This window comes from Pseudonaja textilis, chromosome 14, assembly GCF_049901715.1.
Source record: "Pseudonaja textilis isolate UNSWEBS1 chromosome 14, rPseTex1.2, whole genome shotgun sequence".
Taxonomy (NCBI): domain Eukaryota; kingdom Metazoa; phylum Chordata; class Lepidosauria; order Squamata; family Elapidae; genus Pseudonaja; species Pseudonaja textilis.
In genome coordinates this window covers 11,880,463-11,906,133 of record NC_142003.1, presented here as the reverse complement: position 1 = coordinate 11,906,133, position 25,671 = coordinate 11,880,463, and the positions used below count along the sequence as shown (strand labels likewise).

Sequence of the window (25,671 nt, the reverse complement as noted above, 5' to 3'; positions counted from 1 at the left end):
CAGTGTCAAGAACATTTGTTTGCTTCTGATGTAACGCAATGTTTTAAGCATATAGGTATCATAATCGGCAAATTTGTTTACTGCACCATTTTCTGTTGTTGTGCTACAGTGAAGGAACCCATAATGGTGGCAGAACCTCCCAGAGGACTAGCTGCCAAGAGGGATGACTTTTAATCCTGCAGAGCCAGATCGTTCTTCCATGCTCCGTCTCTGCCTTCCGATCGAGGCTGCTTTTACCACTGCAAACCGGCCTTTCTCAACCTTGGCAAGTTTATATGTGCTGGCTGGAGAATTCTGGGAGCTGAAGTTCACGCATCATACTGATCTAAACAATGTCAATGTTTAAAATCTGGACAAAACTCCACCTTCCCTTGCCGTTATAACATGGTCATTAATGTTCCGACCCTCTTACTTTAAGAGCTGTAGGAGGCTTACCTGGATTCTGCCCCATTATGGCGCTCTCCGTGGTCGAGGCCCAGGAGGGACCTGGTTCCTGTCCCAACACTTGTAGTGATGGTAACAAGCTTGTTCCCCACCAGCCACGTCTTGGTCCTCCCTCCAGCCAAGAGGAACTCTCCCACCGGAGACCTAAAAGCCCGCAGGAAACAAGGATAAAGATGCTATCGAAGTCCCTCTGAATAGGGAGGTCTCAACATTCATTTAAAGTTTCCCAAAGAAACCTTCCAAATCCCATTCCCACCTCCAGAAGTAGGTGAATCAAAGAGCCATAATTCTCAACTGATTTTCCATCCCCCCCGAGCACGCAATCTCTTCAAGCCCCATTCTTGACTTGAGGGGCTGATACTCGGACAGGCAGAGATTAGAGTTTGCACCAATTCCAGCCCTGAATGCTTCCGGTGTTGGACTTATCCCCCTGGGAAGAAGCCCCTGCAAACACCAGCGGAGAGCAGCTACTCCAACCTTTTGGGCACAGCTGTGAAGTTGGAAAAGACATAGCGGGCCATCATGTCGAGGCAGGTCTCGGTCAGCTCCAAGTGGAGGGTCTTCAGGTTGTCGTCGGCCTGAGCCATGGAGTTCTCATCGGCAGAGCCCAGGCTGGAGCTGGTAATGGAGGTTTGAATCCGGCTAGAAGAGGGGGGCAGGGAGAAGGTGATAATTGGGAAGATCAACTCTCCCAAGGGATAAAGGCCCCCGAATTCCGTTAAGCATGCAGCAGGCTGAGTTGTGGGCAGATCTATCCGATTCTGGGACAGTTTTAACTGACAGGCCTCACGCTGGCTTGGGGAGCCCCGAAGCCTCAAGGGCCGGGAAGCAAACGCAGGGAAACGGGGGGGCTACTTCATCTATTCCCGGAAGCAGAGACGGGCCGGGTGGCATCGGAGAGGACCTGGCAAGAACCGACTGCCGGTCATTTCCAGGACTCGTGCTCGTCTCTGACTGAACAGCAAGGGGTCTAGTGGCTGATTCAGGATTAAACCAGGTAATTATGTATGAAAATGAATTTACTTTGTAAAAGAAAAAAAACCAAAGGAATCAAACTGAAATACCTCAGAAAAATGCAAACAGAAAGATTCCCACTGAATCAAACATGGGAGCAGGAAATCAGCAATGTTTCCCTCCCGCTTCCGGACAACCCAGGGGGGCTGCAAACTGCTTTCTCTCCCCTGGCTCTAGCCCCATAACAAGAGCCCTGCAAGGCCCCCAGGTGGCTCCCCTGGCTGAGATGTTCAAGTCCACCAAGTCTGATATTTGGGGGAAACCTTGTATTTAATACCAGTATTTAATATTAAGCATTGATTAAAACACGTTAGCTTAATAGTCAATAGTCTTTGACTTAAGAACACAACTGAGCCCTAAATCTGAGCGCTAAGTGAGGCAGCTGTTAAGTGGGTCTCACCCCATTTTGCCCCCTTTCTTGCAGGGTTGTTAAGTGAATCGCTGTGGTTCTTAAGTGAGCAACATGGTGACTGAGGGAATCTGGCTTCCCCCCATTGACTTGGCTTGTCAGAAGACTGCAAAAGGGGATCACATGACACACACACACACGGCAACTGTCCTGTTACATTTAAATCGAAACCAATGTGCCAATCCTGTCCCCTTCTTGGCCTCTTCCGCTCCTTCTGGGAACAGAACCACAACCTGCTGGTGAAAGCCCGAGTGTCGGACCCGGCTCAAAATGGACAGCGCACCCAACACCGCAGGATTTGCCCCAAATGGAAAAAATGGTGGCTGCCACAGGGCAGTGCGCCATCCAAAGCAGTTTGGGTGGCCATCTTGCTTGTTTTACCCTAACCCTGCAGAAACCCCCACCGTGTCCCCTCCTCAAGCAGAATTCTTTCACAAACAAGTTCTGAAGGTGCAGAATTTTGTTCCAAGGCACATCAGCTTTCATATCTGAGTCCCGTTGCCTGATTTTGTGTTGGCTCCTCTTTGGCTGCTCGTTAACCTACATCTGACTGTTGTTGTTGTCTGCAGGAAAACCCCCCCCGTTCCCCAGTTCTTCTGTCTGTTTGGTTTTCTTTTCCAGTTAACTGGGAGAAAGCATGTGAGCTTCCAGACAAGGTCGTCTCTGGGATGGGCTCCTCTGCAATTACTCTGCTGCCAAAGCAGGGAAAGCAAAGGCTGCCCCAAATGTTCCCAAAGCTGTTGAATTTAGGGTACCATAACGGACGATCATGTTCCAGTTCACCAGCAGCCGGCCCTTCCCCACCCAGATCCTCGACACAGACCCTGTTGAAGGGCACCCCTGCCAGGCATCACCGAGGAACCGGCTCTGATGATGCCTAAGACGAGACTCGCAAATCCCCTCCTTTCTTCCTCTTCCTCCCAGCTGGTCAGGGAGACAGTAAAGCAGCCCCGGTTATGGTTACCTTCCAAACGTTGGCTGAAGGGAGTCCAGATTAGCTCTGACGGGGCTGGGGGAAGGTCAGCCTTCAGGCAGCAGGGAATACATGTCTGAATTCCTGAGTGGGTTTTTCTTGCAGAGAATGTTACGTTTGCCTTGGATAGGAAAGAGATGCATTCTGGATGCCTTCCTTCTTCTGAATTGCTCCAACCAAACACAGAGCTACGGAAGGTGATGAGGTGGCAAGCCTGAACCGTTCATTCTCCAAAGATCTCAAGTTCCACATCCCCATTTCCACTCCATCCTGTGGTGTCTGCACAGGTTTTGAACACTGATATTACGAAGCGCAGAGCCAGCAAACAGGCTGCTTTCATTTCGGCCGTGGAATAACCACCCTTTGAAAGGTTTAAGCCAGAAGCAACCACAACCTGTCATACCCTAAGAAATGGTCGGGGGGAAGGGGGAATATCTGGGCCAAGCAACAGCACGATCCCTTCAAACCAAACCAAGCCAAACCAAACCGAACTCAGACCGTTATCCTGAAACATGCATCAACATGCTTGCAAAGCTACTGTGAGGGTGGGCATCAGGAAGCCAAGCGGGAGTCCCAACATGCACCGTCCCAGCCCCATCAGCACAGTCAAGAGACACCCCCCCCCTTGCTCTCCACCCTCCTCCTCCTCCTCCTCCTCCTCCTCTTGTCCAAGCGTCACTACCTGTGGGCTGCATGGTCAGACACACTGATGCTGCGGGAGCGGAAGGCATCAACGGCCGAGGGATCCTTCAGGGCTCTCACGGGAGGAGACTGGTTCAAGATTGGCCTGGCATTTTTGGCTATTTTAAAGCTACTAAGGGCAAAGCAGCATCAGAACCAGAGAGGCGTGATTGCACAGGAAAGAAATCATTGGAAGGATGGGATGTGAAAGGCCACAAACGCCCCGGAAGACGGTGGAGAAAAGAAAAGAAAAGAAGAAGAAAAAAACAGAAGACAAAAGGCCAAAAAAAAGGAGGGAAGGGAATTAAAAAACAAGAAAAACTTAACAGCATGAACATTTTAAACACAACAAGCCCCTGTTTTGCTCCAGAATGCTCAGTGTTACCCCAACCCAAAATAAAACAGAACACAAACCAATCACACACAACCAGATGAAATTAGCGCAACTTAACACAAAGGAGGACTGAAAGTGGCAGCTGGAATGTGAAGGTGCATCGGACAAGGGAGCAGCTGAGTGGGCAGAGACAGGCCCAGAGACCCCCAAGGTGCCTTTCACATCACTGCCCCAAGTGACCCACAAAGTCACAAGGCTCCTACGGAAGCAACTCCAGGGCTGAACCAGGACAAGCCCAAGACGGGGGATAAGAATTGCTGCCTTTTTCCTACTGCCAAACAGGATTATTTCATTTCAAAGCAAGCAGGTTTTTCTCAGTGGGAGGGGCCACTCTAGTCTAGGCTTGAATCAGGACACCCCCAGAGAAAGGCATCAGGGGCTGGGAGCATATGCACTTCTTCCCAGGCAGACAAACACATTCTTGTATCTCCTACCTGAGCTGCTTCTGTGAAAACATACCAAGTCTGACTACAATTTATTCATAGTTTGGGGATTTCTGGCGAATGTTCTGTTTAGAAGCAAGTCACAAGAACCACTAATCTCTAATCAAGAGGATCTCTCCTTTGGAGAGGAACAGATTCCGAGGGTTTTTGGAAAGAGTTTGTGGAGACTCTACCCCAATTCTGACCTGAACTGACAAATCAGCAATATTTCAACTTGATGAGAATAAAATATTCGGTCAAGTTAGTGGTGACAGAGCCACGGCAAAAAAGCGGGAAAGGTACCCATGAGAAAGACCGATTTGAGACATTTCAATGTTTGTGATTTAACCTGAGTCAGGAAGTCTACACTCCGGTCTCCGCTTGGCATCCCATTCCGATGGTTGACAGTACTGGGAGAGGAACTGAGACCCCCCTAGAGCACTTCAGCCACCTCAAGACGTGGGGATGAGAGGACAGGCACCCCAAGAGGGTGAGTCCGGCTTCTTCACCAAGAAGGAAGGCGAAGGCTCTGCATTCCTTCTCTCTTCTCCAGATACGCTGCAGCCACCAGCCAGCCAGCCAGAGCGAGTGGGCCAAGGCTGAGGGGAGGAGCTGTTCTTGCCAAGACCGCTTCAAGGGGCTGCCAAGGCAAGAGAGGAGCCTTTCCTGCCCTCGGGGCCAACTTACTTCTTGGGTCTCTCGTTCAGGCTGGTACTCCGAGCCCGGAAACTGTCTTTTTCTGGGGTGTCATCGAAGGAGAGGAGGATGTTCGACCGCAAGCCCTGTCCAAAAGAGGAGAGGGGGTGGGGGAGCGTGCCAGAGAGGATCCAAGAGGTTCTCTGCCCCAGGTGGGCCTCAGCACAACACCCCAGCTGACCCCCACCCCACCCCCAGGAGGCACCTGGCGTCAGCCCCACAAGGCAGACCAGATGCGGATACCACGGCCACGTACCAAGGGCTATTTCTATGGCAACAGCCAGAGGAAACACCTCTTGCAAATTGCACTGGGCTTCCCCCTCCCTCTGCAGGAGAAGGAGGGAGGGGCTGCAGCAAGTCCCCCTCCTCACCTTCCAGGCCAATCCCTCTGTCCTCCACCTGGCTGGGGGAGAGCCGGATAAAGCCACAAAGTCCCTTCAAGCAAAATCTTCCCGGCCTCACTAACTGGGAGCTAAGTGAGAGCAGCCCCCACAGCAAAGGCCCCAGGAGTGAGTGGCAGCGTCTGCGGGCTGGAAGACCCACTTCTGAGAACTGCCAGGGTTGAGAAGCGGCCGCAGAAGCCGGGTTTTTCCTTGGCCTTCCTTAATGATGAAAGACACTCACCTTAGTGATAAAGGGAACAAAGTCCTTCCGAAAGGGGAGGCGACATTTGATAAACCACATGGCTATGACATGATGCGCCAGGCATACGATATACTGGTTAAACCTACAAACAGTTACGAAGGGATGTTAGGAGCCCTCCCGAGGGCCTGGGCCTATGGGCTCTTAGGCAGACAATCAATCAATTTATAAATCAAAAAAGACACAGTCGATCAAATTAACAACAGCATGGGGCAAAGCAGCCAGGCCAACCTGCGTGATCTATTATGCAATGGAAGCGCTACAAAGAAGTCAATATTGTGAAGGTCATGCCAATACGCAGGAAATTTGCCTGGGAAGAAAATGCACCACGGCTGACACGTTCATCAACCAGCCTCTTCACCATGAGAGCCGCGGTGGCACAGTGGTTAGAGTGCAGTACTGCAGGGCTCCTTCTGCTGACTGCCAGCTGCCTGTAATTTGGCAGTTCCAATCCCACCAGGCTCAAAGTTGACTCAGCCTTCCCACCTCCCGAGGTGAGTAAAATGAACAATCCCCAGACTGTTGGGGACACAATGCTGACTCTGTAAACTGCCTAGAGAGGGCTGTAAAAGCCCTGTGAAGCGGCAGGTAAGTTTTAAAGGGCTATCGCTACTGCTATCCCCTTCTGCCTCTCTCCTCTTTCAGAGATGAGAGAAGATGAGGGAGGACAGAGCAGCTGTGGCATGCTTGGGACAACGGGACTGGGCCATCTAAACCTAACTTTTGTGGTGGGAAGACCTTCTCAAAACAACCACCAACAGAAAAGCAAGGATCGCCCCTGGTTACGCGCTAATACGAAGCAGCTTACTTGGAGGGGTTTGTGTAGGGCAGAGAGATAGCAAATACGCTGGCGTACTGCTCTGCTGCAAAGTTCCTGTAGAGATGAGGCAGGCGGGCCAGTGCTGGAAGGGAGAAGAAAATACGGTGGTCAGGTGAGACGGCCTCACCCTGCTCCATGCACACAGAGGGGGCTCACACTGCCTGGCTTTGCAAAATTCACACAGATGGAAGTTTCTGAATCCGTTGCAATGGGCCGGGATTCTGTACCACCCTAAATCATAAACAGCAGTCTACAAACACAAGGCTGGGCCAGGCAATGCAGCCTGCCCACCCTGCCTGGTCCAGTTCTGGTCTCGTGCAAGGACAGGTCAGCGGGACTCCCACGCCGCCTTCTTGGCCAGGGGAGGGAAGTGGCATTCTGATGCCTTCTTGCTAGAAGCATCTTTCGGTAGCCTCTCACCAGCTAGGTCTGAATTTGGGCGTCTGGACGACAGTTCTATGCCCTTGCTGAGACTGAAAATATAACCCCGGATGTGAAGACCAACTTGGCGATTTCCAGAAACCAAAATGGTTTGAGCTTTCCTGCACCTGTTTTCCTCCACCACCCCCCGGCCTTCTCCCCCTCAGAGCGCCAGAAACTTGCACAAGTCAGGGCAAGCATTTCAGAGACAGGGCAACTAGTCAAAGCTCTCGGGAGTTTCTAAGAGTCCCCAGGACAGCAGAGACCCGTCGCGTGCGTGTTGCTACTCCTTCCGAAGGGGCTTACTTGAAAGGAATTCCAAGAGAGGGATGGCCATGTTGGCTGTGGCTGAAATATGCGTCAACTTAACTATCAGGATTGGCAAAGCCTTGATGATAATGTCCGGCATCTCAACGCTGCAGATCGACAATGTCACCACGCACTGGCTGGCACAGCGGAAGATCAGCCCATGTTCCAGGCAGTAAACCATCTCCCGCTGCGTGGAGAGAAGGATGTGGTTAGACAGGACAGATACAACGTGGGCTGGAAGACATTCTGGTTGTGCTGGCTATAGACAGTGAGGATGACAGAGTGGACCGTGATGGGTTTTAGCATCCAAAAGAGAATTTTTAAAAAGCCAAATTCAAGGTTCCTCAGATTAAATATTCTCTATGCTAAACCTTGGGGGGACAAAATCAGTCACATTAACTTGGAGGCCAAGCAGGCAAATCCATTCGAAATGACAAGCTCATGTCTTGGGGACCAGGGAGGAGCTTCAACCTGGGGACCTTGAGGAAGCAGACTGAGTCGCCCGGGGGACGAGCTCCACCGCTTGTGAATTAGGCCACTGCCTTATCTGGTCAGTCAAAGCCCACGGGGGGTGGGGGTGGGAAACATTTTGGTGAGTGGCGGTGCTCCTCCTCTTGAAAGAAATCGCCCCCGTCCTCAGCTCTTTGAGACCATCGTCAGTGTGAGAAAGGCTCGGGCCACTTTTTCAGTGCCATTGCAACTCTGAATGGCTACTACTGAGCGCATGCTTGTAAGTTGAGGACTGCCTGCAATTCTCGCCCTTGTCCCTGGGATCGCATTGCACGCAGGGCTGCTCTAAGGCGGCCGTGGGGAAACGGCAGCTGCCCCGCCCACAAACACCCCGATGCAGCTGCCCACAGAAGGCCCACAGCGCTGAGCGTTGTAACGATTGCCAGGGAGTTCAGGGTGTAGATCAACACTTTTAAAACTTGACACGACTCAAGGGCTGGAGGTCTCCCCACCTGCCTTCTCCAAGCTGAACCTGCTAATCCAGTGAAACGTGCCGGCTGGGCTTCCTTCCATCGGGGAATGCTACACGGGGGTCCCAGGCTTCAGCCTCTCCCAGCCCCTCCCGGAGATCAGCACCCCAACCGCCCCTCGCTGCACTGGGAGGGTGCTTCGGAAAGGCGCCTGAAGACGACTAAGGCCACGCTAGCCTGAAGGGTGGAACCCTGGACCGATTAGCTCTCGCTGCCTAGGCTGAGCTTTGCTGGCGCTCACACGAATACGATGCGAACACCATAAAGCCACCGAGAGCCTCTGGGAGTGAAGTGGCAAAAAGCAGCAGCCAGCGGTATGGGACGCCCCTCCTCCAGCAATACCTGCTTCGACTTGTCCAGGTAACTGTGATAGGAGATCAAAGCAGTCAAGACCGGAACCACTGCCTGGTGCAGGTCGTTCCGGGACAGGCCTTCCGAGGCATCCCGCAGCCGCTCCGTCATCTTCTTATCGGTGAGCTGGGGCGAAAGAGACGCCGGCTTGTGCTTTCCAAAAACAACGTTACACGAGGGAAACCGTGGATTGGAAGCCGGGGGGGGGGGGGGCTCTCTGAAGTCTGGGGGGGTGGGGGGTGGACACTCCTCAAAGCCCCTGCTGGATGAAAAATGAACTGCACTTTTCATAGAGGAGGAAGGGAAAGCAAATACGTGGAGAATTATCCAAGTCAACTGCATGTAATTTAAAATGTAGGTTTTGCCTGTGCTGGACTCACCCAGAGAGATTCAGGCCCGCAGCCTATAAAACATGCTTTACCCGCCCCCCCCCCCTCAATTCCACACTGGCTCCCTATCCAACACTACAGTTGTATCATGAAAAGGAGTCGGGGAAGGACAGGGAGAAGCTGGGCCCAAACAGCCAAGCCCCAGTTCCCAGGGGCCCAGCACGCCTTTACCATGGAGCACAGGGCAGAAGATAACTGATCGATGCTGCAAGGAGAGGTTAAGTACAGGACTTTGTACTGCAGGGATTTGGGCAGCTTGTTCAGGACCTGTTTCAGCACCTTCCAGTCCGTCTCCTACGAGGGAAGAGAGAAATTCAAGAAATGGAGGAAGAGCCCAGAAAGCAGCAGACAAGGAAGCCCCGCGATGCCCCAGGAAGGATCCTTTTCCCACGGGGATCGAGTGCTTCATTCTCACCATCCTAGCCATTATTTAACCATTCTGTATTTGCAATGAAACTATTTGTTCTTGATAGCATTTCAGAAGCAATATTGGCAGATGGAACACAACCCTCAAAATAAATGAGTATTACGGCATTCCTTAAACAAACAGGAATGTTGGAAACCACTGGCAATAACCCCAGCATTTGTTCTAAGTGCTTCATCTTACAGTTACAAAACTGTAAACCTACTAACAAAAATCCTGTAAGCTTCACTGCCTAACTGGACACCGTTAAGACATAAAAACATGGTTGCCAGAATCTCCAGACGACAGAGCATCATTTGGGCCAACAAAGGGTTCTGGAAATTGGAGTCAAAACATGTGAAGGGCGCCGCTTTGGGGGGGATGTAGCTGCAAGATACTAGCCCTCCCCCCTAAATGAGAGAGAAGAAAGACTGCAAGGGAGGCTTGAACTGGGAACTTCAGCACTCTCCCAAAGTTTGCTACAAGATGACTGCAGCCTGGCTGTCTACTCCAGCCTGGCTGTCTACTCCAGCCTGGGTCTGGCAAGCAGGGAAAACCACTGCTGTTGGCAGAAGCTGCCTTGACACTCCGCTTGGTGGTTCAGCCCACGAGGGCCTCTGGCCTCAGTCCGATCCTGGCTGGACACCGAGAACTCAGGCCCTCTGGCTTTCGTCCGCTTTGGCTCCTCACTCACTTGCTTCAAGCACTGCAGAAGAACTCCAAAGAGGAGCGAGTAAGACAGGTGGCCTGTGCGGATGGGGGCGTTCTGAGGGGGGCCGCTTGGACTTCCCGAGGGAGGGGACAGAGTGCCGGCAAGCTTTTTCTCGGGCTCCCTGCAAGGCAAGAGAAGACCATCAGCCTGGCCTGGTGCCCAGAGCTCCCAGGAGCTTCCCGTTCCCTTCAGAAGGCCAGCGCCTTCCAGGCCGCTCCAAGGGAGCCTCAGGCGGGGACAAAGGCAGCCGCTGCCCCTGTGCTCGGGAAAGGGAAAGGCTGCGGCCAGAGGAAACCTACGCCGAATCGCAGAGGCAGTAGGGGCTGAACCTCACAAGGCCGTCTTTGGTGGGGAGGCCCAGGCGGTGGAGAAGAGCGTCGGCGCGAAGTGAGAGCAAGAAGTCGAATACCTAAAAACGGGAAGAAGCATCCAGTGTGAGAGAGCAAGAAGGGAAAGGGCATCGTTCCCAGCCGTTCCGAGTCTGACTACAAGGAAAGAGCCCAATCTTCCCGAAAAGCATCCAGAAAGCATGAGGTGGGCAATGAGAGGGAGAGGAACTGCCCCCCCACCCCCACCCCCACCCCCCACCCAGGCACAGGCTCCCTGCAAAGGTCCCCGTGCTGTTCAACCTCATTCCTCTTGCGTCATCAGGCTCAAACCTCCACCACAAGCCCCTAAGGCAGGCAAGGGGGAGCCCCTCAGAGGCACAAATGCCTTCTCAGAACTGGCGGGTCCCCCCACCCCCACCCCCGCTTCCTCCCTCCAACTTTTCCTACAAATCTCTGGGTCTGGAAAGGGGTCCGAGGGGGTTTCCACCTGCAGGCGGATGCTGCTGGCAACGGGAAGGCTGTACTTGTGCTTATAGTGGAGCTGCAGGTGATGGACGAGCATCTCGTAGACTCGCATGGCGTGGCTGGCAGGCAGGCTGTACAGCTTGGTCTAAGAGGAGGAGGAGGAGGAGGAGGAGGAGGGGAAAGGGGTTTGGTCACGCAGGGAAGGACGGCTAAGGACCACAACCGCACTCTTGAGACTATTCCCCTTGCACAAGGGAAAGGAAGGCTGCCTGGGACGTTACCTGGAAAATGACGAGTAAACCAACGACTGCCGTCTTCACGTCCTCTAAGGAGGCCGAGTGAGAGAGCAGGTCTCTTTCTTCCAGGTCAGCAGGAGGCAGCAAAGAGTGGGAAGCCACCTTCACAGGAGGAAAGCACAACGGGGGCTTCAAGGGGCGGAGAGGACCAGGCTCCCCCCCCCCAGCCCTGAGAGCCACTGATGCCGCCACTGAGAAGTGCCGCTGGGGAGGACGGGCAAGAGGAGGGGCACGAGGGGGTTAAGAGGAGACACCCCCTCACCTGCTAAACCTGAGCCTCCGGGCCAGGAGGGACCAAGGTGAGAATGGCTTCTCTGAGGCTGGGTCCTCACCTGGTAACCAAGTGGGATTCACTCAACGCAGGCAACAGACATGGTCAGAACTGCCCTTTGCTATGATTGGGTGAGATGTCTTGCTTAACAACCACCTTATGCAGCGACAGAGTTGTGGTTCGGAAGTGAGGACTGTCTGCATGGCTTATTCAACAAACTGGCCTTGAATACATCATCGTTTAGTGCTTTGTGTACATCAGAATTCTGTTTCAGCTAACAAGAGATTCTGGGAAGGACAAGGAGCCTAAAAGGGAGCATCTATGTGGTGGTCCAATTCCACTGTTCATCCCCAAAACACAGTTGTGACACAATGCCGTCATTGTTACAAAAGCCTCCTATTTTTTCAAAGCGCACTGGACAGAAAAGCAGTGAGCCTTGAATTAATAGCAGAGACTCTGACCCGAAGCAGGATTTCCTGTTTCCGGGGAAGGAGCTGCATCTCTGGAGGTGAAACATGGACTCCATACCTTCTCTATGATATCCAGCAAGCTGCTGAAGTGATGGGTATTGCAGCCCTCGGCCAAGTCCACCAGCAACTGGGTGGCCAGTTTGCGAACTTGGTGGTCTTTATCTTCTGGGACATGAGACAGCTGGGAGATGACCAGATTAATCAATTCCTCCTGCAATCAGACAATTCCCGACTGTAACGAAGGCAGGTGGAGAGACAGGTTCCCAGACTGTCAGGCCACACAGTATCAGGTTCAGCATAGGGGAATTTCTAGGCCCTCAGGCAGCCATAAGAGCTACGTCCTCCGGAACCAACCCTCTCTTCAGCACACGCAACCAGGAATGTGCCTCGGGGTGTGCAAAGGGCATCGGGGATCAAGGGGAAGAGAGGCTGCTGAGGAGACACTGAGGGCTCAGGTGAGGAAACCAAGAGGAGGACCTGCCCTAGTGGGAAGACTTTCAGACTGGCAAGATGGAGGTCAGCCCGTCCTTGATTTACGACAATTGAGCCCAATTTCAGTTGCTAGGAATTTTGCTCCATTTTATGACCTTTCTTGCCACAATTGTAAAATAAACCAATGCAAATGCCAGGGACCTTTTTTTTTTTTTTTTTTTGCTGTTGCTGTGACTTTCAGTCAAAAGAAACCCCACAGGGATCTGGAGCTATTTCCTGGGACAAGCAGGGCAATGGCTTGTCTGTCTGTCTCCCCTTGTTCAGAATTAAGAGAGGGGAGCGCTGCTGTTCTTGCCTTCGTTGCACGACTGAGGGGGCCTGTGGCTCAAGGGCTTCAGCAGCTCCCGGGGGAGCCCCTGTCCAGGCCCCCCCACTGGGTGCCTGTATGGAAAAGGAGGCGACCCTCCGCTGTGGGGCAGCATAGGGGAACTCCCAAAGTCCCCGTTTGACCTCCCCTGCCCCTCCCTTCTCAACTGCCACCCCTGGGAAGTGCCACTGCAAGGAAAGTCCTCAGCTGTGGCTCTTTCCCTGCAAGACAGACCTGCCCAGAGCAACCGGCTCAGAAGACGCCAAACCCCTGTTCAGTTTGAGCGTGAACAGCCATTTGCTTCGGTACATGGAACCGTTTGTACATCAACTGTTGGTGCCCCTCTCCTCTGGCCCATTAACCACAAAGCCTGATGATCTTTCGGTACTTATTTGTATCTTATTCTGTAATCAGAATAAGAGGGAGACTCACCTCATAAAGCTGCCTGTTGACACTCAGCACGAAAGACAGGACATGCAAAACCTTTATGCGGACAGCACTCCGGCTCTCATTTCTAAGCAGAAAAGGTGGAGAAATAAAGTTGCTTTTCAAAAAGAGACCAAATCTATCCTTGCAGCTCAAAATCTTTTTTTTTTTTAACAAATTTTATTCAGTTTTTCACATTAAAAACAAAAATCTCTTTTTAGTGGACAACGTATTTCCGGGTCATCACCTTTACATACAAATATGACAGCAATTATACATTCATATATGCATATTTAATTCTACTATTACCTTTTCCATTCCAAATTTTCAGTAAGGAGAGAAATAAACACATTAATTCTAGCCTCTTTCATGAATCTCAATCGAAACATCTTTTTTTTTCATTTCAATTATTTCAAATATAATCCTTTAATATTTATTTTAAAAATAAAGATAAACAACATGTGTTTGCCTAATAATAATAATAATAATAATAATAATAAAGGTTATCAATGTCTCTTCTGGGAAGAAGGCGGAGCCTCCTCGCTGACGGACCGTAGATCGCGACTCTCTGTGGCTATGGTCCGTGTTCTTTTGTTGGAGAGCCCCGATCATTTCGATTAGGGGCTGAATCTACCTTGGAGGGGTGGCGGAGTAAGGGGAAGCTGCAAGCCAGGTTGAGGGGAGTCGCATCTCCCCCCCTGGGCTTGGTCTTTTTCCCCACCCGAAGACGACTGCAGCGGTGGTTTAAAATGGCCACCCCAAATAGGAGGACTCAGCTGGATTAAGATTTGTGCAGGAGGGAAGAAAGGGGTGGATAACATCTGAACCAGGACAACTGGGCAATACAACTAAACAAAAGTACTCCGGGATTAAGGTAACATGGAATTTTTAAGAAAAGAAAAGTGAGCGGCGAAATTACAAAGGGACAGGAAAAAAAATAAGAAAATATTTTTGACAGCTACGCGGGGCTTCGAACCGGGAAAGGAGGAAGCCGGAACTAAAGATTTAACTAAATTGGACTAAAATATTTTGGCAATAAACAGGCATAAAACAAAGCTGGACTTAAGATTGTCAAAAAATAATAATAATAATAAAGTTTACAAATTGGAGACTGGACTGTACTGGAATATTGAGATTTGAAAAACCCTAAACAAAAAAATAGGGGGAAAAGGTGAAGACTTTGTATAATGGAGAGTGCCACCTTTTGACAAAAACTTGAGCTCAAACAAAAGGGAAAGCATCCTGTTTCTGAATGAACTTGCGTGGATATAACACTAAAGAAATATTGAAACAAAGTAAGAATCTTAGAAAGTGAAAGCAGAACCAGAATAAAGAAAAAAGCAAGAAAAGACTGACTGTGGGATTGATTGATGTTTTTGGTATAAACCCTGGGTTGGAACAATTGAGAACTTTAGAAAATTGAAAGAAGGAAAGTAAAAGTGTTTTTTTTTTGTGGACTTTAACGATCATAAAATACAAGAGTGTGTAATGATGATATCTCTTCAGGAATTAAAAATGGAACTTTAAAATATGAGAGAAATTACTACAGGAAAGAGGCAAATCACTTTGCTCTGTGTTAGAAAAAATGGAAATGGCGATTGAAGAACAAGAAGAAAGAGCTTCAGAGGAGGAGGAGTCGACTCAAGGAGAAGACATCTTAAATAGACAATTAACACAAAGAACACTACAAAGAAGTGGGGAAAGAAGGAAGGTTAAAAAGTTGAGATTTAAGAAGGCAATTAAAAGAGGGAATACCTGTGAAGTCGGGAAAGGCAGAAAGACCCAGCAGAAAAGGGGAAAGGAAGATATTAAGAAAGAGAGGGATATAAACTGGAATGAGAAAAGATATGGGGAAAAGAGGGGGAGGAGAAGCAGTTAGAAACAGGTGCATGAAATAAAGAAATACGGAAATAGTAAAATGTTGAAAAGAAATTGGTTTTTCAGAGATCATGGTTGATGAATTAAAAAGGGGATTCTGCAGGGTGACAAGGGGTAATAAGAATATTTTTGCAATTAAAAATATTTAGAAAATAGGGTAATATAGAAACTGATAACTTTTATTAAAACTTAAGGGAGGAAAATATACTGCAGAATCCAAATGAAAAGATGTAATGATTATTATTGTAACTTCTTAAAATTAATAGTTTATTGGGAATCAAGATGAGGGAATAAAGGTATATTTTAATCATTGAGGTGTAACACTCAAAGCAGTAAAAGGGGGAAAACCTATACTTGGTTTTTTTTTCCTTTAGTGTTAAAATTTGTATTAATCTAGAATTTATAAAAAGAATGTGTAGTCGAAAGGAAATATGACAGACTAAAGAACCAACTAAATTAATAAGTTAATATAGACTATTAAAAGCAGCTCAAAATCTTAGGGTAGTCAGCGCAGCTCACCTTGTTAAACTATAAGCTAATCCTGGAATTCATCTGATCCTAAGATAGGTTCGCACTTTAGGCTAAACCAACCTTTGCTTTATTCAGGGGTGATGTGCTTCTGGGCTAATAGGAGATGTTCCAATTATTTGTTATCCTAATTGTAACAGGTAACTTAAAACAATATCATAATTATAGAAATACTGCTACTAATAAAAGTATGCATCACATGTAGTTTTTCCATAATAAACTATTGAAGCTGTGAGATGGACCTGATTTTACAGCAATTTTTATGGCGGTCATTAGACAAATCACTGTAGTCATTAAGCAAACAATATGGTCATTAAGCAAATCCAGCTTCCTCAATGGGCTTTTTACCACTTTTTGCCAGAAAACAGCAAAAAAAAAAAAAGTCAGAGATTGCAATCACAAGATCCTACTTTAACACCTGGCAACCAACGCGCATTTATGACCAATTGCCAAGTGCCCAAATTGTGATCACATGAATAGAAGGGTGGAACAGATCAGGCATGAGTCCAGGTCATAAGCCACTCTTTCCGTGGCTGTTTTAACTTTGAACCATTGTCAAATGTACCGTGATAAGGCGAGAAATCCCTGTAAATCGTTGGTTTTAATTATGTGGATTTCCTGTACTGTAAACTGTGCTTTGCACTTATGTCTGGGACCCAGGCAACCGTGGCTTCAACATCCCTACTCCAATGTGGGGATGCAGCCACAGAAATGTAAGCAATGTGACAGAACATCAGGTCCAATGCAACATCAGCAGAAGTATTTGCTGCTCAAGTGTGCCAGCCTTCGACCAGCCCACTGTCTCTTTCTAGCCCCTTTAACAAAAGAAGAGGCCACCCTTGCTCAGTCTCAATAATTCCAGTTTGGAATAATCTGAACCAGGGAGAAATTTTTCCTAATATTCCTTGAGTTATAATATGTTGGTTGGTATCCAATCATTTAGAGCAAAGTGAAAATAAGTTTGCTACTTCAACTATAGATTCAGTATTCAAACCAAGATTGGGTGCAAACCCTCCCTACCACCCCCTGGTGAAGGGAGCTCACGGCTACCCATTCAACCCACTTCTCAGAGTTTTGGTTGGGGCTAGTTTGAGGGGGGACATCCGTGTGAACGGCCTTGAGCCAGAGGAGAGATGGGGGCATTATTGCAATAAGTAGTATTAAACCTCAGGAAAGTATGATCACGTGGGCTGGAGTCATAAATAGCTCTAAACCATAAAGCAGTTCACAAACCACAATGGCTGCAAACTATTCTGGTTTGGCAGACTGCGTGAGTTCAATCAGAGTCCCTTCCTGACATGGTCTCCAGCAGCTCTTTGCAACCTTTCCTTCAGCATCCTCATCTGGCAAAGTCTGGAGAGAAAACAGGTGATGTGGAACCACGGAGGAGTTGTTGGTCCTACCTGAAGAACCTGTCCATTAGTGCCTGGAGGTTCTGAATCCAGCCGTCCTTCGCAGGGTGGATGGACTGAGCCCGGTAGGTGATGAGGTTCAGAACTGAAGATTCCTTCCAAAAGGCAACAGAGAGGGAGCAGTGAGGGGGAAAAGTTCTCAATAATTTTCATTTCAACTATCTTTTGTTTCTTATATAATTCTATGTCCAGCTTTTATATTTTAATATTTTACATTTACACCGGCCAGAGTCTCTCTGTGAGGGATACAGGCAGTTTCTGAATTTGATAAAATTAAATAAAAATAGCCTCCTACCTAAGATCCAAGCATTCTGGCTTAAAAAGTACCAAGTTTTGTTTCTTACTGCTTTATACACACATATATATGCAAAAGAAAAAGAAGAACCAGGGTCATGCAGACCCAGTGTCAGCATTTGGAAGGGATGTGACTTAAACAGTGGTCTCTTCCAGTGGCAGCTAGAAAGTGGGACATATTATCTGCCCTGCAGTTTGCAACTTAGCTTTCTTTTTAATTCATGAATAACATTAAAAGTTGGGTTTTTTGTAACTGTAGCTGAGTTGCACATACAATTTCTTCACAAGATCAAACCAGTTTTGGGAGAATAAATAACATTTAAAATAATGGGCTTTATTGATCAAGATTGATTTAATCATGAAACAATGGGGACAGAGAGTTAATTGATACAGAACATTTCTGTCCCCAGCACTCTAAAACTAATAGAGTTTGTGTGGGTAAGAATATCAACCTTGCTGTCAAAGAAAATCAAGCTTTTGATAGTGTGTGTGCCATACCATGCGCAGCGATCAAATAAGTGGTAAGGAAGTAGGGGAACTCAGGCACAAAACAGGCTATATATAGAATGTAAACCCAGAATCAGTCAAAAAGGACTCAAATGTCTATACACCAACCCACAGAGTAGGAAGAACAAACAGGGGGAAATAGAAATTCAAGTAAATAAGGGCAGATACGATATTATTGCCATTATAGAAACTTGATTAAGATAGAAAAATGTGCGTTAGACAGCATCAGCACCAGATGGACTCAGATGATTGCTGACCCATCACATTCTCCAAAGCACCAGAGGGCAGGACAAGAAACAATGGATGGAAAGTAATCAAGGAGAGAAGCAACCTGGAATTGAAGAGAAACTTCCTAAAATGAGGACAATTAACCAGTGGAACAATTTGCCTCCCAGAAGTTACGAACGGTATAGGGTTTCCTGCTTAACCAGGGAATTGGACTAAAGGACTTCCTTCCAACTCTGTTATTCTGTTCTATTTTGCAAACCTGAAATCCTAGCTTATTTCTATTTTTCAAAATATAGTTCAAGCGCTCCTGCCAATTATAAGAAGGTCTCAAATGTGGTTCTGGGAAAAGGAGGAGGAAATGGATCTGAGGAAGCAGGATTTCCTTCGCTCTTTTTCTCTGTTAAAGAAGCCATAATTGAAACAAATCCCACGCGTGAAAAAGAAAAGTACACTCTCTTTGAGATCTATGGTTTCAGAGTAAAAATCATCTGGTCTTTAGCAGCTCTTGAAAGTAGAGCCTCAGATGAACAACACAATTTCACACAATTTTTGTTTGAGCACTGCATGCTCTGACCTTGGAGTTTGCTCTGACCTCCACTCCCGGAAGACTAGCACTGCCTTGAATGTTTCCCCCTTGTGAATAATCTTCCTCTCTGCAGAATGGCGGACTTTAAAGGATGTGGAAATGGCCTTTATAGCCCTTCCCAGATTGATGGGCAGCACCAGTTGCTTCCCTTGAAATCGTTTCTGATGCCTCCCCCCTTTGGCACTGGGTGAACCTCAGCGCTGGGGGCCCGCAAACTCCTAAAACTTTGGCTTGTATAGAGGTTGTCACAACTGCTGAGGATCGGCTGATCAAGGGCACCAGAATAGCAGCAGCACCTCCTCCTATCTATGGAAGCAGTCAGGGTGTACTTTTGCACACATGGCTTCTCCGTTTTTACTTCCTTTTTGTAAAATAAAGGATGACATGGTATAAAATGCCAGGTGCTGGTCTTCATCTGAGGTTGCATTTACATATTTTAAAGAGCCGCTGAGGACCAGGTGATTTGTACTATGTTCCAAATGTGGAGAGAAAAGAGGATCCGAAAGGGTCCGCAGGCCACAGACCCAAGGAGGGACCAGCATGGCATCTGCAGGTAGTCCTCGACTTGGGACCACAACTGAGGCCATCATTTCTACTCTGCTGAGCAAAACATTTGCTACATGATTTTTGCTCCGTTTTACAAATGTTCTTGCCACAGTTGTGAAATGATAAGACAGTAACCCAGTTGATAAAGGAATCTGGTTTCTCCATTGACTTTGCATGCCAGGAGGTCTCAAAAAATGACCACACGACTCCGGGACGCCTGTGATCGTCATAAATATGGGCCACCTGCCAAGCGTTTGAATGTTGATCCCATGACCAGGGGATGCTACAATGGTCCGAAGTGTGAAAAGGGGCCCTAAGTACCGTTGTTAACTTTGAACAGTCTCTAAAGGAATGGTTGTAAACTGGGGACTACCTGAGCTTTCTTTTCTCCCTGGCTGTAGCAAGGCACTGAACGCAATGCTATCCAAGGCTCCTCAGCTGGCTTCTGCCACTCAGAAGCCACCCAGGAGTGCCTGGAAGACCACCACCACGTGCATGAAATAAGTGTCAACGGTGTCAAGGAGCCCTTTGGGGCGGAATAAAACAATTAGAAGGGATCGCTGGAGGGGACCCTTTCCCCCCTGAAGCCTTACAGGCCTTTGGTCAGCACATCGCTCCACAAGTTCGAAGTATCTCTCTTTGGAGCCGTGGAAGTCGTTCTGGTCACACAGCTCCTCAACCGTAGTCAGCAAATCGTGGACAATGGAGTTCAGCTCCTGGCTTTCCAAACTCTAGAAGGCAGAAGGGGGAGGAAAGAAACCCCTTATTTCAACATACGGTCTAGCAGAGCTGCTTCCATTAACCCCGCTGCCCGTTCTTCCCAGCTGCAGGTGATAACCCAAACTGCCATGCTTGGGATTCAGCTAATTTCCCCCTAGCAATTATTTAATCAAGATCCCCTATTTCCGTGAGAGTTACAGGTGCAGGCTGCTGGACCTTCAAGAAAGAAGCAAACTTCCAGATGGAAAGCAGGAAACAGACAAGTTTTCTGCCCTAAATTTAGAGCAGTTGCACTTGAGAGTAAGGACAGTCTCCAGAATCCTTGTGCTGTTACCTTCCTGCCCATAAATAGTATGAATCTGAGTTCTTAGTCTTATTCTGTGGATTAACTATTCCAAATCTAGACAGCAAATAGGTAGTTCGGGGTTACCCACGTTATGGTTTTCTCAAGGAAAGGATAACTGCATTCCAAGCAATGCGTCCTGGTTTAAATAGGTCACTTATTTGTGCATTGCAGATACACAACCTATTTGGTGCCTGAACCCAATGCCATGTGTTTTGCCTGTTTGGGCCCATGCATGAAGTGAGACACAGGTATTTCAAGTAAACAGTGAAATGTGGCTCTTCCGAGCAAGAGAAATTGGTGAAGGAAGGGATGAGAACTGGTAAGATGCCAGGCTCATCAGTGGCGACAGGGGTGGGGGGGACAAGAGAGAAGGAGAGGGGCACTGGAACAATCAAGGGGGCAGGCAGGCAGGCAGGAGGGAGGCTGGGAGAGGCTGAGGACAGGAGGGCTTATTCACATCAGCCTCGTTGCCCTTCTGCTTCTGGGATTTTGTGTCATCTGAAACTTGGGACTGAAAGCTCCCAGTGGCCCTTCTGCCAAACTATGGCTGAACTGAAATGGTCAGGAAGAACTTCTGGAATGCTTGGTTTGCTCCAGACTCCAAACACCACAGCTTTTCCCTTTCATGCGCACCCATATTGCACGTCATAAAACTGTATGCTGTTACCCAGGCCAGCAAAAGGACAGAGGTGGCTTCTAAATTCCTGGCCTCAGTTTTGACCAATCTTGAAGAGAAAGAGCCCCTCAATGAAACAAAGAACAGCAGGAGAAAGCACAAAAATGCAGGAGGTTGTAAGAACCACCTTCAATCCACACACACACACACACACACACACACACCAGAAGTTCCCAATCTGGTCAGCTGCAGAGCAAACTCTGCTCCACCTGGAGGGCATCTAAAACAGGCGGGGCACCAACCTGCAGCTGCTCGACCAGCCGCTGCATGATATCCAAAAGGACGTCCCAGGTGACGGCCTGAAGGTCCTTGCCGTATTTCTTGATCAGCCTTGTTACGGAGAGGACGATTTCGTAAGACACGATGGCATTGGGGGTGGACATGGCCTGGAAGGAGAAGAAGCCCGTCAGGGGAAGAGATGCTGCAGTACAAGCAGCGCCTGAGAACCCCACTCACCTGGGGACAGACTACGGATGCATCCCACCCCCGAGATCCTCCCCCAGGGGGCATTAATGGATCCTAGGGATTTGTTTCTTTTGGTTTTCTGCTTGTTTTACAATCCCCGACATGGCTCGGAAGCTGCTCTGGCAGGAACTATTATCTTGAGATAAGTTGGAATGTAAATAATTGTAATGATTAAATATTCGTGGAGCTATACCTACAGCAACTGAAGTGCTGCGTATAAAGCTACTAAAATCGGGCTGGTAATTGGTGGCGTGAGATTATCACCATGCCTGGAGATCAGAGCCAGGAGGAGGAGGCCTGGCTGATCAGGGACCCTGGTTAGACACTGCTGCTTGGAACTCCAGCTGGGCTTTCTCAAACCAAGGGCCCCAGGGAGAGCACGATGTGGAGGAGAGGAAAGCCCACTTCAAGTGGTGTGAAGTGGGACAGTGGCGAGGGGTTTGGCAGATGGTGCCCTAGCTCAAAATGGTGGTGGCAAAGGGTCCTTCAGCACAACACCTGTCTGTGGGTGTTGCATTGCGATATATGTCCGTGTGCAACCCAAATTGCCAGTTATAGCCTATAAAGCCCTATTTTGACATGACTCCCAGTTAATGTGGGACTGTCTCCTTCAAGCAGGTGCTGCCCATCCCACAGGTCTCCATTGGGACGCTCATGCTCAAGAGACAGGGGGGGGGGGGAGGAATCCAGAAGCAGATCTCCTCTGGTTTTGCCCCTCCCCAGAATGGCTGCTTCCCAGCTGAATTTTAGGAAGACGGTGGTAGTGGTACTCTTTTGCTGGGGTTAGCGGGAAAACAGAGCACCAGCGGTTGACTCTGCTTTGGGATTTTTATATGCCTGCTGTTTCTATATTGTATTATTATGTAGCTGCTTTCATCAGTATTATTTAAATCCAAAAGCTGCATCATTTTTTGTATTTTTGTTGGCCATAAGCCATCTAAAGTCTGGGAAGAAAGTGGTATTCATATAGTACAAGTTAGGAAATATTTATTATTTTTGACCTAAGCATATTTTATAGTAAAATTAATAACAAATATAAGTAGTAAACAAATGCTAGTGTTGTGCAAGTAGGACTCCAGGCCATCGCGCTGCTCTGAGTAGAACTGGATATTTGTGAAACGTTGCAACCAAGAGAGGAATCCAAGCTGCTCTTGGGGCTTATAGATTCCCCGGATTCCTGCTTGCTCACAGCCCTTATGAGGCTCATACCTGGGGTGCAAGCAACTAAGAAGAGAACCATGTACTCAGTGATCTCTGAAGAAACCCCCTGCCCAGCATTCATTTGCTTGTCACGCCACCTTTCCTCCAAGGAGCTCGGGGGTCTATAAAAGATTCCCCTTCCCCAAATTGTATCCTAGCTGCACTCTGCAGGTAGGCGAGGCAACTAATCCTCAACCTGCAGTGAATATCCAGTGAACTTGCTTTTCTACCAAGAACCCATGGCAACCTTTGCAAGCAGGGAACTTGGGGAAGAGTTGGGCCAACCACCATGAAGGCTTATGGTTGTGCTGCCCCTGGAATTATTTGGAATAAAATCCAATGCATCTGGAAGCTGTAAGTTTGGAGAGGCAACTCTACCCCATCCTGTTCCAAACCCTTTTCACATTTACCTTCAGGAAAGAGGGCAGCACAGATGTGGGTGAATTTTTGAGAGACTGCAGTCTGTGTGCCCCCCATAGGGCCATCCCCACAAAGAAGACAGCTCCCCTCAGGAGGACAGCATCTGCCACGTAGGTCCTGAAAACAGAGAACAGAGGCAAGCATGCCTAATCCTCCTCACAAAAGTCTGCACAACAACAGCAGGTCCCAGATTTCGTGCATTTCCTACGTCAACATGAAGTAACATTTCATTTTGTGTGGCACCCAACCCTCTCTCTGTGCTTCCAAAGTGGTCCTTCAACATGCCACAACTAAGGCTTGCTCCCACCCCCGAGAAAGACATGCAGCCACATACCTATCCTCCATGATCCGACACATGTTATAAATGGCACTGTGACCCAGGTGAGTTCCCAACAGATTCCGCATGAGCTGAAGGACAAATAAGGGCTCTCTGTTAAGGGTACAGAATCCCAAGAATCCTGCACAGAAAGCACTATACATTTTGCAACAAAGAAATGAAGGGAGCATCAAGCCTGATGACAAAATTCTCCAACAGGAATTTAATAAAACTGTATAACATTTACATCAATTATGTGCTGTATGGTAGATAATCTGGCATACTGTCTTCTAAAACATCACCCACACATTTTCAATGCAAAATTCCTGTTCTTTAAAGCCCCGATAGGTTGAGTTTCAGATGTTTTTCTGGCGCAAAGCGGCCAGTAAAGGGCTGGCCCCTGATCTGTAAGTGGCAAAACCAAAAACCGGGAGGGGGGAGGGGGGGTGGGGACATTGGAGAGGAGAGGTGCTGGAAGAATTCTGAGCGAAAGCCACCTCTTCAGACCTTCTCCCTGCCAACCTGACAGCTCCAAAGAAGGCAGGCAGAGACCCCTTTATTCAGGTCTGCTCTGCCTTGTCCCAGGTATTTTGGACGGAACTTCTAGCAGGGCATCACGGCCAAAAGGAGGCCTTCTTCCTCCATGGAAACACCTGCTCCCATCCCAGATCCCAAAGCAACTTTCTTTGGAAAATAGAAGGATCTGGCCATGTTTGCCTGGCGATAAGAACATGACCAGATCAAAATATTAGTTAGTTCACACGTCCGTCTGATTGAATTTGCTGTTTGGGATTGAATCTGCCTTATTCCACTCAACCTACTGGTAAAAATAGCACTAAGCGTAAACAAAGCACATTACGGCTTAGTATATGACATGTACCAGACGTGTATACCGGGGCTTGCTTAACTATCATACATTAAATAAGTCCACAACCCAAACAAATTCTGGCCTGGCTGATAGGTGAACCCAGCCGTAGGTTCTTAAGCTCCCCCTCCCTCCCCCAAAACACCCCATCCTGCTGCGTTGGTCTCCTCATCCCCACCTGCGGCCCAGGACTCAGCCGCTTCCTGCTCCGAGAAACGCCTCACCTTCCAGCAGGGTTCACAGAGCTCCTTCACATTGATAGTCCAGCACAAGGTGATGATGAACATCGGGAGGATTTCAGAAGGGAGGCAATTGTAACACACCACGGCATCCAACACCTGCAGGGAAACCTTGAGGGGAAAAGTTGGGGTGAGGAGCTTCAGAGAAATGGGATTTTTGTATTTCACTTCTATTCTGTCTCAACAAAAATACAAATGACTGAAGCAAACCAGGCAGGCAATACATAAAAACCAGCTGGGGCCAAGGGAGCAGCAAGCAAATTCCGTTGTTACCCTCGTCTGAGCAAAGGCCACAGTGCATGCAGTTCACATGTGGGCCCATGTCATTCTGGTGCCCCTTCCCAGACACAAGCTGCCAGCCACGAAGTAACCCAGTGCCTGAAGAGCCGGGTACAAGCAGGCTTCCAACTGCCCCGCCATGAGATACTGTGGCTGCAACAGCAACTCCCAGACAGGGAGCTTGATGGCAAACTGAGCAGGGGGAAGAAGGACGGGTTGGAAGGTGTCGAGGGAGAAAGAAAGAGACGAGAGTCTCATGTCCCAGCGCAGACCTGTTCTTATTTTCAAGGGCCCTTTTTATCCTGCCCACAACATTTATGTCACTACTCACCTTAATGTCAACTGCAGAAGAGGTCTGAATGCATAAGGCACAAATCATGCTAAAGGAAAGGAAAATCGGGTTAAGGGTGTTGGTTGGCTTAACGTTGTTAACCAGGCTTTGTTAAGATTTCACTAGTGCAGAAAATCTTAAACGTACAACTTGAGCCTGCCAGAAACACCCCCCTCCCCCAAACCAGGCTCAGGTTTGTGAATAGAACTTGTTCCGACCAGGTTCTCCACTAGTTTATGGCTCAGGGCTCAATGATGGCTTCCATGGGTCGCCCTCTCAATTAACTCAGCGTTTGAACCGATACTGATATACTTTTTCCACCCCCCAGTCAGCAAAATAACATGACTCTATCAAGATGATCATTTCAGAGCAACCTCCCTCAAACTGGGTTGTTTAGGTACGTTGGGACTACAGAATCCAGAATTTCATATTAATTATGCTTTCTTATAAGCAAGGGAAGATCCAAAACTTTGCCTTACTAGACCATGCCAGCAATGTAGTCCTCCAAGTAACAGCTGTTGAATTTTACTAAGTTGATCAACACCAACAGAAACTCTGAAGTCAAACCAACTTTCATCCACTGAAGAACAAATTCAGCTGAAAGAAGCAGCAACAAGAAAAGGGAAGATACTAGATACTGAACTGCAGCAAACGTTCTATACAAATGCTAGATACTGAACTGCTAGATACTGAAAATGCTAGATGCTAAACATTCTATGC

At 48.3% G+C, this 25,671-nt stretch overlaps 1 protein-coding gene across 9 annotated transcripts in view; it reads right to left on the bottom strand.

The window, feature by feature from the left end:
* TSC2 (TSC complex subunit 2) overlaps nt 1-25,671 on the bottom strand; it is a 46,258-nt gene that overhangs the window by 15,880 nt on the left and 4,707 nt on the right. For 4 of the 9 annotated variants that reach the window (XM_087912562.1, XM_026703994.2, XM_087912563.1 and 1 more), the window contains exons 6-28: nt 25,431-25,548; nt 24,952-25,000; nt 24,327-24,452; nt 23,256-23,329; nt 22,912-23,038; nt 21,079-21,222; nt 19,688-19,825; nt 16,925-17,028; nt 13,122-13,203; nt 11,949-12,101; nt 11,135-11,251; nt 10,876-10,998; nt 10,359-10,468; nt 10,042-10,180; nt 9,116-9,238; nt 8,547-8,681; nt 7,222-7,411; nt 6,484-6,577; nt 5,658-5,760; nt 5,025-5,119; nt 3,523-3,654; nt 922-1,086; nt 436-588 (exon numbers count right to left, since the gene is read on the bottom strand). In XM_087912562.1, coding sequence (XP_087768688.1) covers nt 436-588; nt 922-1,086; nt 3,523-3,654; nt 5,025-5,119; nt 5,658-5,760; nt 6,484-6,577; nt 7,222-7,411; nt 8,547-8,681; nt 9,116-9,238; nt 10,042-10,180; nt 10,359-10,468; nt 10,876-10,998; nt 11,135-11,251; nt 11,949-12,101; nt 13,122-13,203; nt 16,925-17,028; nt 19,688-19,825; nt 21,079-21,222; nt 22,912-23,038; nt 23,256-23,329; nt 24,327-24,452; nt 24,952-25,000; nt 25,431-25,548 — 2,794 coding nt within the window. The remainder of the gene's footprint in view (nt 1-435; nt 589-921; nt 1,087-3,522; nt 3,655-5,024; nt 5,120-5,657; nt 5,761-6,483; nt 6,578-7,221; nt 7,412-8,546; nt 8,682-9,115; nt 9,239-10,041; nt 10,181-10,358; nt 10,469-10,875; nt 10,999-11,134; nt 11,252-11,948; nt 12,102-13,121; nt 13,204-16,924; nt 17,029-19,687; nt 19,826-21,078; nt 21,223-22,911; nt 23,039-23,255; nt 23,330-24,326; nt 24,453-24,951; nt 25,001-25,430; nt 25,549-25,671) is intronic. The other 5 variants (XM_087912565.1, XM_026703999.2, XM_087912567.1 and 2 more) reach the window with 2 other exon arrangements.